General features: G+C 42.9%; 1 protein-coding gene across 5 annotated transcripts in view; it reads right to left on the bottom strand.

The window, feature by feature from the left end:
* sema3fa (sema domain, immunoglobulin domain (Ig), short basic domain, secreted, (semaphorin) 3Fa) overlaps positions 1-20,082 on the bottom strand; it is a 55,072-nt gene that overhangs the window by 22,851 nt on the left and 12,139 nt on the right. For all 5 annotated transcript variants that reach the window (XM_037781032.1, XM_037780999.1, XM_037781015.1 and 2 more), the window contains exons 3-4: positions 1,148-1,308; positions 998-1,060 (exon numbers count right to left, since the gene is read on the bottom strand). In XM_037781032.1, the coding sequence (XP_037636960.1) occupies positions 998-1,060; positions 1,148-1,308 (224 nt within the window). The remainder of the gene's footprint in view (positions 1-997; positions 1,061-1,147; positions 1,309-20,082) is intronic.

The following is a 20,082-nucleotide window of genomic DNA, read 5'->3' as shown; positions in this document are numbered from 1 at the left end:
GGCAGAGCTTAATTGGTGGCAGCTGGATGCAATCAGCAATCAGGGACACAGCGACAGTAAATAAGAGCTTCACAGCGAGTCACACGTTGGAAGGAGCTTAAAAACGTCCTCCACTGACCCCGGTGCCACATTCAAATCCTACGTGTCGCCAAAAACGACACAGTGAAAACACACTGGTGATTTTTTTTCACAAGGGTACCACCAGATAAAATGATGTTTAAATGTGCAGCAGGTCAAAAGGGACGATGGTTTACAGCTGTGATTTTTTATCATTGGAAGGTCTGTTACTCTCACAGGTCTTGAGGGTTGATGAATAGCTTGAAAGGCTTGAATGAAAATCTACAAAATAGCCAGGAGGTCACCAGCATGGGACTTTAAATTAGAGCTGCAACTCGTGATTGCTTTTATTGTTCATTAATTTGGCTAGTTGATTAATCGTTTAATCCATAAAAAACAACAACATAGAGCACATCTTTAAAATGCTCATTTTATCTGACAATAGTCCAACAGTAAAATCCCAGATATAAATAATTCACAATAATATAAAACAAATAGAAACATTAAATTATTATATGTGAGAAGCAGGAACTGGGAAATGTTTGGCATTTTTGCTTAATAAAGACTGAAAAAATGATCAAATTATTTAAAATTGTTGGTAATTGACTGATTAATTAATAAACTAATTGTTTCGGCACTCCTTTTCATTTTCCATTATGTTAGTGTTGTCAAAAATATTGAAGTATTGATACATATCGATACTGAATATTAGAAATGGTTTCATTTCTAATTTTCCACAGTATCGATACACAGGTTATACACACATTATTTATCTTTAAATAAAAATCTAAAATTTTATGCCTCAACGTTTTGTCAATTTTTCCTAGTAGTATCGGAAATGGTATTGAATATAGATATTTTTTCAAGGTATTGTATTGAGGGTAGAAATTCCAGTAACGGTGACTACGCTACATGTACATCACGCTATTTGAGTACTTACATTGGTGTCTTTCCCTGACAGGACACATTCAGTCTTCCTCTGGGGGGGAACAGGCCAGTGGATCTGAAGAGGAGAGATCAACAAGCTGGTTAGATGTAAACCTATGGTGGAGCTCAGCCAGGATTATTCTTTGTGTGGGACATTTCTTACTATGAGTGGCTCCTTGTTGATGTCGTGCAGGTCCAGAGAGAGGATGTAATCTTTGCTGCCCACATACATGCGGTCGTGGTCCTCGTCCATGCGAAGGATCCGATAGTCGGTCGAGTTCAGCAAGAAGGAGAAGTGGTGAGCGGTGCCGGTGGACTTTACCTCTGTGAACAGGCAAAGAAGAGTGGAGAAATAAATGGCTTTTCCTTCAAAATACTGTTTTAGAATAACATACAAAGCAATTGGGAAACACAAACCACAGACATGGTCACAAGAGAAGTGTGTAGGCTGCACATTTTTGGCACAGAGATGCCCTTCGGTTTGCCAAAGTTATTTCATTCTTTCTGTACATAGAGGTGATCGTCTCTCTATTTACTTTACAAATCTAAACCACACACGCATGTGAAGGCTGATGTCATGATAGTATGCTAATGGTGCGCCAAATCGTCCCTCGGTCTCCCCTAAATTAATTTACAGAAGCTGTTTGGTCTTTTTTCCCCCTCCAGAAGTACAATTACATCCTGCCATTATGGGGTTATGGACAGGCTAAATCTGGTTATGGCAGGTTTGACAAAAGCAAGGAGGCGAACAGTAAATCTCACAAGAGTCAGACATGAATGGCAACCGACAAACCATAAATCACTCACTGATGTATGGCAGCATTAAGGTGTCAAGAAAACTCTAAATGAACATTCATTTTGGCCTGTGCTGGGTTTTTTTCCCTCTGAGCTTCATCGCTTTCTGGTATCCTGAGCTGCATCACATAACATGGCTTCAATTATAACAGCCAAATAGCAGATAATGTTCAGGACCTGGCAGTCTGACCCTCTCTTTCCATCACCTTTTTTTTTAAATCTATCGAGCTGTGGTGGAGATGATGGCCTTCTCTTTAATCTCTCCTTGTGAATTCTCCATTTCAACTGCAGCAGAGAAGATGCCGACCACTCCCGGGCTTATAGTCTCACACCATATCATACACAACACATCGCCACATCCTTTCCTCCATATCACTGTTAAAACTATTCTGACATAAAACTTGTCTCAAATGGCTCACATACTGCTCCGGGGCAGATCGCTGGTGTGTGAGTTTAAGTTACACTCGGGGTGTGAGGGGAGATAAGTGGAGATCTGGTGAACGGAAAGCTGCTTTTTCTCCCGGTCCTCCCATTACCTCCTGAGCTGTTAAGAGAATCTGATAGGAGCTCTCTCTCTCTTTCTTTCGCGCTCTTTCAAAACTCCGCTTGGGAAAGTGGAGCTTGAGAAAGTTGAGCCGCCACTTGTGCTGTTCTATTTGCAGAGAGGACCAGATCGAGGACCTGTTCATGTTCCACTTCAATGGGACCAGACAAACGCCCCTACTGTTCTCCTCAGCCGAGTCTGAGACTCTCTGATGCTGAGAAAGACTCCCTAAAACGGCTTTGCCTTGACCAGGAGGAAGCAGAAAGTCTTGATACTTTTACTGGGAATAAAAGACAGCATAATGTTCTCCACCTGCACAAGACATTTTGAAATACTGACATGAATCCTCTACCAGAAAGCTTCTCAGCTGCAGGTGCTCTGAGCTCCTTCAGGAGCTGTGAAATGCTGATGTCACGCTGCAGCATCACAGTGGGGTGGATATGGTAGTAAATATGAAGAGACATCGCTGTCACCCGTGTCACTCTCATAAGTTGCCTCCAAAGACACATACTCATTCTCACTCTCATAAACAAATGTATAGTGGGTGTTTATGGACTTTCAGTGGAGTCATACTGCGGTGATATGACTATATAAGGGTATTGTTTTACAGAATTCTGGACAGATCTATTAAAATGAATCTTTCAAATCCAATTTAAAATGAAATATTAAGAAAATTAAAACTTGTTTTACATGAGTTTTTCCTGTCTGCTTAATGGCATTGGACATTAAATTTGAAATCAAATATTTAATTTTTTCATTTTTGGCCAGCATTCTTTCACTAATACCCATTCAATGTATACAAATTCAATAATTCCTTCTCTTTATAGTGGTTTTTGTTGTTCGTGGCGGAGTCTGCCATTCCCATGCGGGATTCATATTGCTTACAATTGCCTACAGGAAATGATGCATGCATGCAGCGTTATTGTTTCTAATCTTATCTCATTAATATCAGCCTCACTGTTTACTGTTCATTCACTTTATACTGTGTCAGAGCTGTGTTAAGTTACTGCTAAACAAAGCAGCAGCGACGAAGTGCGGCCAGAGAATACCCGCAGCCAATCAGTAAACAGATCCTGTGACTTCTGTGACATGTTGACCTATGTTACAAAGAATTTATGGATGCAGAAAAATTTAATTATTGCAGTGAGCCGCTGCCTTAAAGGCATTCAACTGGTGAATCACTGTGTTGTTTTTTATTGTAAAGAAGCCAGGAAATGTATTTTCCATGGAGGTCAACACAGACAGCGATCGTAAAAAGTGTTTATTAAACTGCCTTGTGTTTCCCATCAGTAACAAAGGCTGTTGCCAAATCAACCAGAACTGAAATGTTAAGGATTAAAACTTGAATTAACATTGATCTCAAACATATCACCCAATCCTAGATCAGAGCAAATGCATGAGCTCAGTAAAGTAGGACACGGGTGCAGGCGGTGACAGCAACACGATGATGGATCGCAGCCCCACTGGATGTCCTATGTTAAAATCCATGCTCGCGCAACATCCTAAAACAGTACATCTCCATTCTTTCTCCATAAACGTCCCCGTCTCATTTTCCGTCCTTGTCTGCTCGTCAACCACACACGCAGCCAGCAAGCTGCTCTGGCAGGCCCAGCGGTCCAACGATACCGGAGCTTCAGGGACACCAGACGTCACCAGCTGACATCCCACATTTATCACCTCTGCACTCAGATTCACACTCGGGGCCATCTGAATGGGAGCCCGCCGGTGGTGACTGGCTGTCACAAAGTCTGACAGCGGTTAGGTCACCGAGAAGTTCAATGAGAGTGGAGAGACAGACAGACGAGACAGACCAGACAGACAGATAACCTACTGCGTTACAAATAAGCATTCATCAGATCACATTATCAGTTAGCAGCTACTGACTGTGAGTGTTTGACAACCTTTCATCTGTCTCCCTCTCCTCTAGTCTAGCTCCATTCAGGATCACTGAATCAATATCTATCACTTTTGGAGCAGACCTAATTTCATCCTGGCAAAAACGACCTGAATGATCCACATTTCAAGATAAAAAAGCAGCAGCAAGTGAAGTCCAAACTCAACTCTTTATCAACACTGAATGCTAAAAAACACGTAGTACAAAATAATTATCAGTTTGGGAAGATTAGTTTGTAGCAACGACATAAAACATTTCTTGGTAGTGTAACAAAATACATCAGATTCTAAATTACATTGAAATAAACTGTGTGAACCACTTTGAAAATAGAATAATTATCTTGTTTCTGAAAATCTGCCGGAAATTATTATCCCATTGTGGTTTGGACGACTTTTAATCATTCAAGAACCACAAAAAAACAAACTGTTCCTGCCTCTTTTTTCCAAACCACTGACACATAATGGAAAAGATGTTTGGCTGTGTTTGATGAAAAATTACATGAAGAGGAAGACATCTTTTTCATGGCAGTCTGCATATCTCTGATAACTCATCGTGACTGGCCAAAGCGCAACAGTCAGTGGGTTATGCGTCAAATGCGAGTATGCACATGCTTATATGCTCATCACAGCACATTTTTTTGCATGCAGCCACGTACTTAAGCTACATAAAATTGCGTTGGAGATCATAATGTATGAGACATAATGAGAGGAATCTGCAGGACTGCATCTACAGCACATTATTCCAAAGTGCATTTAGAGCCTACATAAAGACTACATGTCCCTTCAGCTAGAATACAATGACTCCATTATAGTGGTACTGTACATTAACTCTATTCATCGTGCCATTTTAATCTGTGAAAATGAAGTGGCAATCAGGAGAAATGCCACATCGTTGCGAGACGAGACATGCTAAAACACATTTTCTTTGAAATAATGCCTGTGGCGTGGTGAGATAAGGACTAAGGCATGATAACAGTCCACCTCAAAGTGCTCAGACGCTCTATTGTCAGCACAAATTCATGTTCTCAGAAGCATTCCTGTGTGTTGCAGCTCAGCCTAAATCGGGCATGCCTCTGAAGCCAAGAAAAATGTTACAAAACAAAACGCAGCCTTGACATCGTCTTAAACGGTTGAATTTATAACCAGCTGGTAAATTCAGCAATGATAGGGTGCAAGTGTCTGTCTCTAAAGACCACAGGATCTGGTGTATATCACCCAGTTTCCCACCGAGGGCTTTGTAATCACTCCCAGACGCACAGGCAGACAGAGCTAAATTGTCTTTTTCTTTTTCAGTGTGTGCGTGTGAATCGTCTTCGGTTTGTTGAAGATGTTTTTTGTTGGATAAAAAACCCAATCTGTTCCTACCACCACTGCCCCAGAATAAGACATCTGCTGGTAAACTGAGCCTGTAGTCTGTCCACCTGTTGATGTGATCCCTCTGCACTGTGGTCACTCTCTGCTTTGTTCTGCAGCCAAGGTATGTAGCCTTTCGGCCAAGAGTTGTACCATTGCATGGTTCTCCTGGGTCACCCTCAAAGGGACATGAAGGACCCTCTGTTTTGAATCAGTACGGAGATGTCGAAAGACGCAGGGCTCAGACACCGCTGCCACTTCTTTTCATGCCATTATCAGCCGCGCAGATCTCCCCTTCTTTCCCGTCAGTGTGTGTGTGTGTGTGTGTGTGTGTGTGTGTGTGTTACGGTTGAAAGAGAAGAGGGGGGTCTGAGGAAGCAGGCAGCAGAAAACCCCACATACCTGTCCAGGCATCCCCGGCATGTTGTCTGAATTCCCCACCATCTACTCATGTTCACATTCTCATAAAGTCGAGGTGCTGCCCCACCTTGCTGCAGCTTGTCTGCAGCCAAGCGTGCACAGATGTGTCCCTATGTGGATTTTATTCATCAACTCAGGGACACACATAGCTTATATATCAGGACTGTCCTCAACGGGACAAAGACCGCAGCGGTTATTTGTTACAACACTTAAAATGACGTCGATATCATGTTTGTGCCAGTTATGACATTCTTATATCATCACATCATATTAGAAGATCAGTACCCATCTCTTGTCTGTACAGAGTATGGAGCTAAAACCAGGAGGCTTAGCTTAGCAAAATGACCGGAAGCACAGTAGTCTCAAAAGTTAAAAAATACACCTACCAGCACCTCTAAAGCTCACTAATTAATTTGTTGTAACTTACTGTATCTCATTTGTTTAATCGATGCAGAAACAGAAATGTAAAAAGGCAAGTTATTAATTGACAGGAAGGAAGTAGTCGCTGTTTGCAAAGAAATTACAACACGCAACTCCTTGTAAAAATACAACTTCCTATTTTTACTTTTCTCTTTGTGTAAGGATTTAAGAAATGAGAAATAACATCTTAATTAACGAGCTTTAGATTTTTTAGCTTTGGGCAGAGACTGACCCCATAACACACGCTGAATGACAGCCCCCTCATCTGCATGATGCAGAAATGCATAAAGAAATGTAAAAAGAAATCTATAAAGAAAAGAATACAGAAATATATAAGATGGGGAAATAAATAGAGGGAAGGAGGGTAGGGGGGGATGCAAAGGGAAAATCATGCATAAATAAATAAATATAATTTAATAATGAATAAACAAATTTAATTAAATTAAATTTTAAATAAATACATTTAAAAAAAAAAATTAAATAAAAGTGGAAATTAAATAATTTTATGAAAAGGTAAATAAATAATGAAGCAAATTAAATTAGAAATCTAAATTTATGTCACATTTTATCACTTAATTAATACCTTAATTTATTTTTAATATTTTTGGAACATTTAATGGCATATTTATTTATTTATCAAGTAATTTTATTGATTTATTATTTAGTATTTTTTTTTTCAGGTTAGATGTTTCCCGCTGCTTTCCGTTATACGAAGCAAAGCCAATAGCTTCCGGACTCTAACTCCATACTTAACGTACAGACACAAGAGCGGAGTAGATCTTCTCGTGTAACTCACGGCAAGAAAGTGAATTAGCATATTTCCCAAACTGTCAAAGTATTACTTTAACCATAATCACAACATTTCCCTACCCGTATCCAAAAAGTTACAAGCAGACCTTTCCTCGGTTGTTTAGGTACGAGGACCTTTGGATTCATCTGTGTATTGTAAATGTATACAATCAAGGCTTGAAAGTATGTTCAGTGTAAATCCCAAGTGCATACTGAGTGTATGTTTGTAAGTGTAAGCGCACACAGGACAGAGAGGTCATCGCGGATATCAGAAGGGCTGAACAGCAGCGGGAATCCTTATCAGCCCAACCTGTCGCAGCTTTGTGTTTTCCTCCGTTCAGCACCTCATAATCAGCCTCTCACCACCCACTGGGGCCGGGACTATTGACTCAGAACACATGTCACTGCAGCTGATTGCTGCTTACCTGTGCCTGTCAAGGACAAATAATTGGCACCAGATTACGTCTTATCTCGGAGCTTCCGGATGCTGTCACTCAGATGCTCTTCACGCTTGTCTGCCACTGATACACTGTGTATGTGTGTGTGTGTGTGTGCGTGTGTGTGTGTGTGTGTGTGTATGTATGTATAGAAATAGAAGTAGAGCTCTCTGATCCTCACATTAAATCAGGGACACCTGTCTCCCACTGCACAAATCAAGAGCAGAGACAAATTGATTTAAGTAGCGAGTTGGCTGTCTGAGTGGCAACGAGAGATTATAACAAATCTACTTCTGCTGTTTCGAATGACAGGAAAGGTTAATTAAAGCACGAGGGAGTAGAGGAGGAACTCTGGTTCCACTGACAGGAAAGGTCATTTAGTTTCTTTATTCCACTGCGTCTGGTCTGCTAACCCAACCTTCATTAAATTCATGTTATTTAGTCATCAGAAGAGGATACAGTAGGATCACATGCAGACTAAAGGTGAAGTACAAAGCATGTCGTTCCAAATCTTCCATCTATTACACAAAAGGATGAACTATAATAAGTGCTTCTTCATCATTTTCCAGAAAAAGAGTAACTTTCAGTGATGAAAAACTCATATTTTGTGCATGGTTCATTGGATATACATTCAGCAAAGACCAATGCAGTGTGACTACTAAAGCCTATAGTGTCTCATGTGAATACTACCAACACACACACTGCCACAGACAGCTGCCCTCTATAGCCCTGCTGCAGGGCCGCAGGTGAAAGGTTAAAGGACACGAGGGGTCTGGGGTGAAAGCTCATCCCTGGCCTCCTTACACACTTCAGCATAATCAGGATTATCTCTGGGGGGGGTCAGGCAGGGTGCCTGCTCCAAGCTGGGTCAGGAGAAAGCAGGGTGGTCATGATACTGGGGATACTGGGGTGGGATGGTTTGGAGGAAAGATGGGAAATGAACCTCCGAAGTCTGAGAGGAGGGAAGAATGCTGTTGTAGCTGCAGCTGTTTAAAGTGCAATCGATTGAGATACGATGCGTTTACTGTCGACAATTCACAGAGTTTTTGTAATAATTTTCTGCTTGGTTACACATAAGTTAAGTGGGATACATTCATACATTCAAGCAGCATAAAATGTACTTCTTAAGCATACCTTCACATTTAAAAGGACCAGTGTCTAACATTTAGGGGATCTATTGGCAGAAATGGAATATAATATTAATAACTATATGTTTTTATTAGTGTATAATCACCTGAAAATACGAATCGTTGTGTTTTTGTTACCTTGGAATGAGCCCTTTTTATCTACATAGGGAGCCGGTCCTGTCTTTATGGAGCCAGCTGCCATGTTTCAACAGTAGCCGGAACGGACAAACCGGACAACGTTTCCTGCTTGGGCCGGAGTCGATTACGTTACTCGCTCCGGAGTTAACCCCCGTCACTCCACTCAGCCGCAAGACACGAAGGAGCTGCATCATTTATTTCTACACAAACTGCAACTCCCACTGAACATTCACTTGATATTCTCAGAGCTAAACTATCTCTGTTTTCTGCTCCACTAGCTCACTTATTCGCTCACACACATTTGCTGCCGCTCTCTCTCTCTTGCTTCACCACTCACTTCAGTGACTCAGATGTCGCTAAATCCTACACACTGTTCCTTTAACAGAAAAAAAAAACTTGAGGTGGCAAGAGAAATGAGAAATCCATATTCACGCTGAGCTGTAAATATTATAAAGCCGTGCCTTGCAGGAAATCAGTGTGCAGGTCTGCCCGACTCTCTTCCTTTACAACACTAATCTCTGGATTTTGGAGAGCATGAAAAACACTGGTTGGCTCCTTACTTTGTTTATAAAATGCTCTATCCCTGGGCGCTGTCTGGGCCCAATATGAAAGTAAGTGTTTGTGTGTGTGGGATTGGGGTGGTGCAGATGCTGCAAGCCGATGTAATGATGATGAAGCTGTGTTTGTTGTTGTAGCTGTGCTGTCGCTTGCAGCGAGCTGGTCAGGGCGGCGGCGGTGGTCAGCGCAGTGACAACACAGGTTAGAGGGATTATGGAAAAGGGCTGAATAATGAGACAGCGCCGGTGTGAATGAGTAAAAAACCCTCCTCTCCCTGGCTGACCTCTGACCTGGCACTCATGAACAAATACTCTCCGTCTCGGTCAGCTGCACCAACACTCACCCAGATGCACAATGATTCCTCAGAGGAGTCTGTTCATTCTTATTTAATGATTTCACCTAATCCTCTATTCGATTGGGAGTGTTAAAATTTGCATAGTTCCTGAGCCAAGATGTCGATAAATCCGCTCTCGTCCTGCTGATTTTAACCAGAACTGAACAAAGCATCATTTCAAGCACGCCCTCTTTGCTTCCTCATGTATCAAGGTCATGGCCACAGTGTTGCTAGCTGGGGGCAATAAGAGGGGGCTAATTAGGAGGTATATTTAGAGAGACCATTAGCAGCAAGTGTTGACTCAGGGTCCACTGGGGACAACAGCCACCTCTACCCTCTTTGGGTGTTCCTCCACTCTCCAGTCCAGCACTGAGAGCCCACTATATTCCCTGAGGTCATTTTTCACCCCCAACAGCAAATGGCGTGGTAGAGGAGTGAGAATGGAGGAAAGAGTCCCGAGGGGAGAGGAGCTTGACAGCGAAGCTAAGAACTTCCATTTATCAAAGCGGGCAGGAGAGAGCCATGGAAACTCTGAGTCGAACACTGAGAGAGCTCCTCTGTGCAGCCAACAGAGAGGCTGAGATCCCCTCGACTGCTGCTGAAGGGGCAGAAAACACAGCTCACAAAGGCACAGAGAGGCTCTCCAATGTGTATTCTAATCATGAGTTGGACGGAGCACAAAACACCCTGATTGTGTGCCCAAAAACACTGATTGAGACCTCAGCTGCCGGCTTAGGTAGAGGGCAGGAGTGGAAAGAGAGGAGAGTTTTCAAAAAGTCCTGTTTAACCCAGAGAAGAGAAGGGTTGAGGAAGTAATGAGGGAGCAAGATGTGGTGGTCAAATGCTAATGTATATACAGACAGCCAAATTCACATGGTAAACAAACCTGCATTTAAGAAGCTACGTGCTACATTTTTACTAACGTAAAAGATGCTCGCTATTGGCTATTGGCTCCCTATTTTTGTAAATGCACCAGATGCAGAGTGGCATGTGCTAGTAGGCGGGGAAGAAATAGTTCAGATCAGTTCTGTCAAATGATAATGAAGGGGGGTGTTGAGGACTCTAATGGCCTTTGGGAAGGAGTTGTGACCTTGTGGTGATGGTTCAGACGCTCTGGAAATCTTCTCCCTGATGGGATGTGGGCAAACAGCTTATTGGCTGGGTGGGAGGATTGTTAGCTGTGCTAGTGCAATGCTTTTGTAGCATTTTATGGTAGACACCCTGTCCTCCCAGCAAATGCCCCAAAAATATTCCATGTGAATTATGACTCCAAGTAAAGGAGAGTGTTATGAGATGTTGTTATAAAGCCACAAAGTCCGCAGAGGGAGGTAGTCAAGGTAGACGGATGGGTCAACAAATCACTTGACTTTGACACTTAAGAATTCTGTTAATTTCCTGTTTCCTATCGATCGTCAACGTCTTAACCGTGACCAAGATGTTTCCCTAAACAAGTCCCAATCAGATAACGCTTATATGTGTCGTTCTGGAGGAACGTGCAAAGACAGATTAGGTCTTTTAATTTGGAGGTTTTATTGTTTTGAATGAGTTGCAGTCTGCACTTCCTTTTCCAGACAGCGATGCAGCTGATAATCTCTATGGTCCCAACATGGTGAAGATGGAGTGGAGGAAACTGTAAGTACTGTAAGTACTGACACCATTGTGCTTTTATGTGTAAGGGTTCAATCCTCCAAGCACTATTCATCCAGATAAGGTTGAACACCATCTGATATGGAGATGTGAGTGCAGTTAAGACCAAACCTCTCTTATATTAAACAGGCCAAAACATTTTCTTCCTTTTCTCAATCAACCATTCATTTGGATGATTTCCAATTTACAGCAAGCAATGGCCAAAGTCAGATAAGCAAAATGCTGCTTCCTCTGTTTTACAAAATAAAACTGAATTATCTCTCAGCGAGGAGTGATGAGGTAACAAACATCTCAACAATCATTTATCACTTTCCCGTCCTGCATCAGCCTCCTCACACGATTGTTTGAGCATTTCCGCCAGCCTCGCACACCATCCATTGCACAACATTGAAACGGATTCTTTAAAAGATGTTGTGATGCATGCACCTCTACCAATTATAGCATCCCCATCTATCTTAAATCTCTCCATTTGATTTATCACCTAGCTTCCTCTGACACCTTTCCTTTTCCTCGGCTTGTCTGATCCTGCCAGCATCCAGTAGCTCCTGTCTGCATACCAACCTGTTGAGATAACACATGCTCCTTTCTTTAACACCCAGCATGCCACAGGTGGAAGAAGCAGGGTGATGGGGGAAATGCGTGCATGATGTGTTCAGTGATGATGTATTTTCCTATTACTGTCAGACTTGTGCTTAACCCGTTAAAGGTATTTCATTTTAGCATGAAGAAAGAGTGAAAAAGAGTTAAGAGTCATGTCTAATGAGATTCAGTTATGCTTCCATTGAAATGTTGTGCATGTTTTATGCAAATTTCTCCAAAGTTTAGTAGATAAAATGCTTGTGGTTATGGCATTTCATTGCTGCTTCTCAGCTAAGATGGCATTTAGGTTATTTTAATGAATGACTTTGTCTTCCTCTGTCCACACACACCATGTGGCGTTTTTGTCAGCTCCCCTGGAGACAGCGACAGGATGACAAGCAGCTAAGGCCACTGGCTGGAGCTGAACTGGGGATGTTTTGTAGTATGTGTCTTCAACTAACAGGCCACCTGGAGAGACGGGGCTAATGTTTTTGAACTTTGCCAAGCGACAAAAATTGACTTTTTTTTGCAAATATGCATTAAAACAGTTGGAAGGAAAAGCACTCAATAAGCTCAGCTGGAGCTTTTGCATTAAATGTGCAAATGAAAAATGTGGTATTCTTTGTTAAATGCAATGCATTGCCCTGTTGGTGCCTTATCCTATATTGGCCATGAAACGAGAGGTTCAATTAGAGGTTTGTGATGTGAATATAAAACGTTCCCTCGGTCCCAAATGGTCAGCCTGGGCAGCTAGTTGAGCTCCGGGGTCACCAGCATCTGTTATCATACCACAAGCCACTAATGGGCCAGCGCCAGAAGCCCATCTGCCTCTGCACGGTCGACATAATACTGCATGCTCTGCTGCTGCACACATCCACTTGACCCAACGTGGCTGCTTCACAAAGGCAGGGTCACCCCCCAACCAGGTACGTGTCAGCGCAGATCCCGGGTCGAGCCTCGTGCACTAATGCCATATGACAGGCAGGGGACAACCAGATAATGCTCAACAATCAGGCGGCTGGTTGTTGAGCAGCGTGGCATGGTCCTCAGATGGGGTGTTAGAGTCTGGGCCTGCAGCGAGAACCGGCTCATTTGTCTGACCGGCTTTGTGCTCAGTTAACAGCGAGTGGGAGTTTTGCCACAAAGACTGAGACAGGCATGCATAACCATAAGACCAGCTGTCTGTTGGTGGGTTAACCACTTTAATCAAGACTGAAAAATCTCAACAATGATTAGATGGATCCCATGAAATTCGGTGCATACATTCATGGTCCCCAGAGGATGAATCTTAGTAACTTTGGTGATCCTCTGACTTTTCCTGATATGGCCACCAGCAGGTCAAAGTTTTCACTAACCCTGTGATCTCAACATTTACTAGATGGATCGGCACAACATGTTGTACAGACATTCATAGTTCCCAGAGGATATACTCTAATGAACAAAGGGTGGTCCCCTGACTTTTCCTCTAGCGCCACCATGAGGTTCACATTTGTGGTTTTTAGTTAAATGGCCCAAGAACTATTGGAAGGATTACGACGAAGATTCAATCAAACATTCATGTTCCTTTCAGTATGAATTTTGGGATGAACTTTGGTCTCCTTCTAGCACCATCACCAAGTCAAAATGTTCATTACTTTGCTCTATGACCAAAACCTGCAAAACTAATGACAGTTGGTGAACATGGTGAACATTATACATGCTAAACATCATTATATATCGCTGTCATTGTGAGCATGTGAGCATGCTGATGTAGTAGCCGCTAGAATGGCTGTAGACTCTTAGTCTTGTTTCTCAATACAGTACATAATTTGTGGCTAAGCTCACTTACTTACTGTCTTTGACAAGTACAAGTACTACAGAGATATCCAATAAAATATAAACATTTGGTTCAGTAGCTGCCACTTCAAGTCTTGGTTGATTGGCACTTACATGAACGTAGAAGATCAAGATTTCTCAAACACACACTCCCTAAAGAGAGTTTCTTTGCAGACAAATCAAACATAACATTCCTCTGGTAATCCACTCCATTAGTGGCCGACTGTGCACCGGTGAACCAACAGATCAATATGGCATTGACCCCAGCAGATCATTCTGAAGGTAATTACACTCACATCACAAACTCTGCCTCTCCAGTCTCTTAAGCTCTGCAATCACAAGCTCGGCTAAGAAAAATAAATTAACCAGCAACGTACTCGGACGATTCTTGAGTGTATTCTCAAACAAAAAAACACAGATATCCCCCTATAGTTATTACAGGTAACTCCTGAGCTGTTATTTCTTGGGAGCAGCCCAGAAACAATATTATGTTTTCTTCTTACGGCCTGGGTGAGAGCTGCTTGAGGCCCATATATGTGACATTTTATTTGCAAGTGTTTCACTTCTTGGGTTTGGGCCCAACACTGGCTCTGCTTATAGTAAGTATCCTCTATCACTGAACCCTTCACAGAAAACGCAGCAGCTTCATCTGTATGTCTTTGAGTCTGTCCTTTAGTGATTCTTTGATGGCATGATGACTTTCAAGTGTGCAAGAACTGACTGTAAACTGATTGCTGACAGCATCCCGTTTCTGCCTCTTTTCATCACATCCGTCTTTTGTAAGTGCCTCCTTCAGCAGTAACTGTTTTTATTTTTGGTACATTTACAAGCATGACATTTAATACAGCCTCATACAGATACACTCACAAAAAAAGACCCCATGCACACACAGAGAGATTTGATCCAAACATTCAATGAAACACAGCAGGAAAGTTTGGAGAGAGCTGTGGGAAGAAAAGAAAGTAGGGAGAGCAACTGCTGACTGGATGCTGTGAGACACAGAGTCCATGTTAACTTGTCCATTTGCTGTCTGTTTGGCATAAATAGGAGCAGAGGAGTAGGGGATGATGACTGTCAGTCAAGGGCATTCATCTTTTCTAAGTGGAAGAGTGGTTGCATGATGGGAGATGATGTTAGTGGGAATGGAGGGAGTTGGAGCAAAGTGGGGGAAGAGGTGGCAGAAAGGAATGCTGTAGGACATTGTTATGGAAATAGTTTGCTTTGGGAACATATTCAAACTGTTATATCTGCAGTCAAAAGAGAATATGAAGTCAAATTCTCATTGCAATGAACCTTTAAGCTATCGCAAGATGCCAAATATCTACTATGGTTGTTTTTACTTTTGCAATTCATCATCATATGCCACCTGTCTTGTTTCTAGGTCAAAGGGTCTCTGTGATAATTTGACAAGGTGATAGCCGGGCTTATCGGAGGTGTGCAGGAAGACCTACATCACACAGTCGCAGGAAACAGCAAACAGGTGCAGTGTTGAAGTGTAATCTCACGGGGCAGCGGTTAACCTAGACCACCATGAGCATTGGAGTTATGTTTGTTCAAGTATCCTCCAAAAAAGGAAGCGCTGACTTCAGAATGTGAACGGAGGAATGCTGCATGTGATGCTCTTTCCCAGCAGGAACGGCCTGCATTACTTAAAAAACGAGGGGGCTTCACAGAAAATAATTACAGGCTGAAACATCCATTTACATTCCAATAGGTTAAATATGTGCTTTGAAAGCAAAAAATAAAATGTCATTCAAGATGAAACATGTTGGCAGCCATTACAACTTAAATGGATAATGTGAATTGTCTGCTGAAGGCGGGCCCCCACTCTCTCATCCCAGCCTGCAATTAAAGCAAAGCTACCCAAGGTCAGGCTGACTGACAGGCTGACAGACCTTTAGATTACTGTCCGTCTGTGTAATCCACAGCCTTTTTACTCCCTTCGCTGAGTGACGCTCTCACCCCTCCCATTTAAAACACCAGCGCCTGTTGATTCGGCTGCTTTCATGTTTGATGGACAGATGGGACATCCTACCCCGTGACCCCGCGACCTTCTTCTCACCCGTGACCATAAGGGTCGGTGCGGCTGCTTAGGGGCAGCGAGTGGGGAGAGGATATTTGAATGGCTCTAGTTAGTGAGAAATTCATATTAATAAGGATACGTTTCCCAAATTGAATTGTGGGGGTTGAACGGTGAGGTTTTGCAGACAAAAGAGGCACAAGTGAAGAGAGTAAAAGATTGATGAAATCATAAAAAACATAATACAAGATAACATGTCCACCCTACACAAATCACATTAAGGCCTCTGGGTCTCGTAAACTACGCAGCAATTACTGCAAACCAGACATGACATGGGCAAATAAGATTGCCCCCCTGTTCAAATTACAGGCTATGCACCCAAATACCAAGAGCCAATCAGGAAAAGTGTGATTTCTCTCTCTGGCATGTTATTGTTGGCAGTTCTGCTCAGTGAGATTTAGTATGCACACAAATGGATATACTGTAGATAAGAAATGTCGAAATGACCTTTTCAACAGTTAAACAGTCATGATATAACGCTTTCAAAACCATAGTGGTAGTGTCTCATAACCACTTTTTACAGGAGGATCCAGCAATTCGTAGCTATTTGGCTTCAGGCTCACACTTGTACTGACAGCAACAAGTCTGTACTCAAACATCCAGGGGGAAGATGTTCAGACAGTTGTGACAAAAGACAGTATTAGCTGGAAGTTTTGATTGGAGAATGAGAGAGAGATAGCGAGATATAAAGAGAGGAAGGCAAGAGTGTTATCAGTAAAGGAGGCAACATGCGTGACAGAGGGAAATCATAGTCACAGTCCCTCCATCCGTCCTCACATGGGGTGTTGAAGGAGGCCGGTGATTGCACGGACACATGGAGTCTAAAAACCCTCTTATCTTACGCTGTCATACCTTTTCATAAATCACTGCGTAGCCATCCGCTCTGCACTGATAAGGCAACCAAACACAGACTGATCCGCACCAGGAATGGAGAGAGATTTTTTTCTTTTATGAGTGGCCTCTCTCGCTCTCTCTCACACTCCCGTCTTCTATCTTCGTTATCTGTTTTTCATTCATCAGATCTGAACAGAAGACAAGTTTTTTTTTCTCTCCTGCTTTGAGGCTTGTTTGTTTGCTAGCTTGCCATATTTTCTCTTGTAGCTTTTCCAGCAAGTCTGGTTATGATCATCTGAAGAACTGGTGAATCATTCCCAACATTCACACAAGAAAGAGTTGGGAGTGATCGATGAGTAATTATCTTTTGATCGTCACACAAACAGCTCTTGCAATAAAACACTGCCACAAGACTGCGGTGATACCAAAAGTGTGTCAAGGACGTCTCGTGATACAAAACAGTCCGATCAGATGATGACATTTCTATGGCAAGTTATCCCCACAGCTGCTTCCTTATCTTAATAGTTTCTGTCATTGTGTGGATTGATGGTGAAAATGGTTTCTGTGTTCATTACAAATTTATGATATTTAGCATTGAGATAATCTGCTTTTAATAGCTTTAAAGGAACGACCCAATATTTGGAGAAACATATTGTCTATCTTGCCCAAAGTTGAATATTTAAAAGAGTGATGTAAATCACATACAGCGATGTGGAAAACTGGATGTAACATAAAGGAGCTAATGTAGCTTCCTCAAAAGTGAAAAATTACCCTTTCCAACAACTCCACACTGTTTTAATTACTTGTGGAGCCTTGTGTATACAATGTCATAATGAATCATTGAAGTTTTAGGAGCAGTTAAAGTCCTTTCAAACAATGCAATTTGCGCTGCCCTCGCCGCTGGGTTCAGGGCACATCTGACTCACTGTTCGTAGAAGTCTTAGAGGACAGAGCAAAATGTTTCAAAGTTTTCAAAACATTTCTAGCAGGACTACGTCATTTGGTAGTTGCCAGCAACAAAGATGCATCCGTCCCGTGCTAAGAAGCACTAGCACTAGCCCTGCTAGCACACCTGATATGCCTACTTGGTTGGAAGCGTGTTTCCAAGACGGGGCTCAGCTACCGAGGTCTCGATACAAGCGCAAACTTGTGTTGTACAGTTCAGGGAACTGAGACACACACACAAGATTACTTTTTCCTCCTGGCTGCCTATCTCGTTTCTATTGGCCATGTGGGTATTCATAACAGCTCGCCGGGCGGTGCACTTATGATTTGCTTGACGCAGCGAAAAGCCATCGTGGTGCGGCACAAGCCATTGGAAATAATGGGTTTCAGAGCGCAGAGGTGTCGTTATTGCACTGTGTTTGAAAGGGTTTTTACATGTGTAGAGGTACAGTATTTAACTCTACTGTCAACAAAAACAGTTAACTGCACACCTGATGTACCTGTTAACACTGTACAGTGATGCTGGGTACATGAATATATTGGTAGTTTGTCAAGAAGTAACAACAGCACGATTCATCTGCAGAACTTGAGCATGCATCACTGTACACACTTTGCATATAACAATATCTCTGCAATTACAAATTAAAACAATGTGGCTTTTAGTGACACAGAACAGTCCAGTTAAACACCACATAACACAGTGCGGTTTAGTTCCTGCTGTCTTTAGGGTCTAATTTGCTTAAAATGCATTGCAATGGTTTGCGACTAATTAATCATGCATAGATGGTTTAATAGGACAGTGTAATCTGGCCACGCTGGTGAAAAGGTACATTTCACGCTGTGCACCACTTCTTTATGTGCGTGACATCGGTATAATAAAAAGCCACAGACTAATGAATTCCAAGCTTTTGAGACTTTCTAAATGCGATTACACTTGAACAAAGCATCATTTAGGTTGGAGATCTTCCCAATGTCAAAAGACACTTTTTGTTTCCTCTGTGCGAGTCGACCACATTAAAACGCGATCTGTCAGCCGTGGAAAAAAAAAAAGTTTGCGCCTCTGTGTTTGTGCCAGGAGGTGCTGCGTCCTATAAGCTCTCCGAGGGGCCGTCTGTGGTCTTCCATCATTGTGGTGCGACGGAGCACATGGTCCAGAGGAGCACATCGATTCATCTAACATGAAATCCTACAGAACATGAAAGCCCCGGATCACAGCCAAGCTTTGAGTGATGACTGTTTCAGCATTCGTGCCAAGAGGAGGAAAAGTGAGAGACGAGAACGATGAGAGACAGAAAGAGAGGGAGGAAGAGGAACGGACGGAGATGCTTTGAGCGTTAATGCCGCGCCTGTGTTGTATGCCACTCCCCCTCCGCTTCCCCCGGGACATGAATGAAGTAAATGAATGATGGACCCAGCCCACACAAACGCCCCTCTTCTATTGAAACCGAGCAGTCCATTCACGGGGATGAGTGAGGCGTCGACACCAACAACAACAATAACAACAGCAACATAGGAGGCCCTTGCTCCTATTTCTCATTCATACATATGTATGCAGTCACACGGACACACACATATGGCGCAGATACCACGGACAACACTGCCAACATGCCATTAGGGACACCTAGAGAGGGTTCCTGAGAACAGGACCGGCTAACAAAGCGTGGAGGCAAAGGGGGCGTGAACGGGGCAGGCATGGAGAAAAAATCTTGGCATCACGTCAATGCAACCGCCACAATGATCAGGGATGAGAGGCCATCTCCTCCCCTCCACAATCAGCACATTATCAGGAAGCCCATCAGTGCATGAACCCAGAAAACAAGGCCTGGAAACCTCATGTTCCACCACATTCTGCCCTTCCTCTTCCTCCTCCTCCTCCTCCTCCTCCTCCGCTCGGCTCTCCTCTATTGTTCTTCCAGGACGGGATGGGTTCAGGGGGTTTTCGCCCACACAGGCGTGATCTCACTCAGAGGCCTGACCTTCAAACTCAGGCATTACTCGCCCGAAGCCACAGCGGCTAATGGAACGTGGGGAATACAAATCCGATTGAAGCGAGATCAATCTGACAAGGGAGGCTTTGCTATTTACCAAGCATTTACATCTCAAACCTTGAAGGTGGGCTTTGTAATGATGTTAGCATCTGACTGAGTGCTCAGTTTTCACCAATTATGCATCCTGCAGAAAGGATGTATGTGTGTGGAGCGTAGGGCTGAAGCTAAAAGATGAAATACAGCTCTGACAGGAGCAGGAGGAGGAGGAAGAGGAATGTTCTGGCTTTTTAAATCCAATAGTGAGACACAACTACTGCAGCCTCCCACAGGATCATGGTCAGGCTCAACCACAGGCCTAATTTCTCTCATAATCACATAGACAGCCACTTGGTTTTCCTCCAA

This window comes from Sebastes umbrosus, chromosome 1, assembly GCF_015220745.1.
Source record: "Sebastes umbrosus isolate fSebUmb1 chromosome 1, fSebUmb1.pri, whole genome shotgun sequence".
NCBI classification, from domain to species: domain Eukaryota; kingdom Metazoa; phylum Chordata; class Actinopteri; order Perciformes; family Sebastidae; genus Sebastes; species Sebastes umbrosus.
The sequence above is the reverse complement of the archived record's forward strand: the minus strand, read 5'-3'. Positions and strand labels throughout refer to the sequence as shown.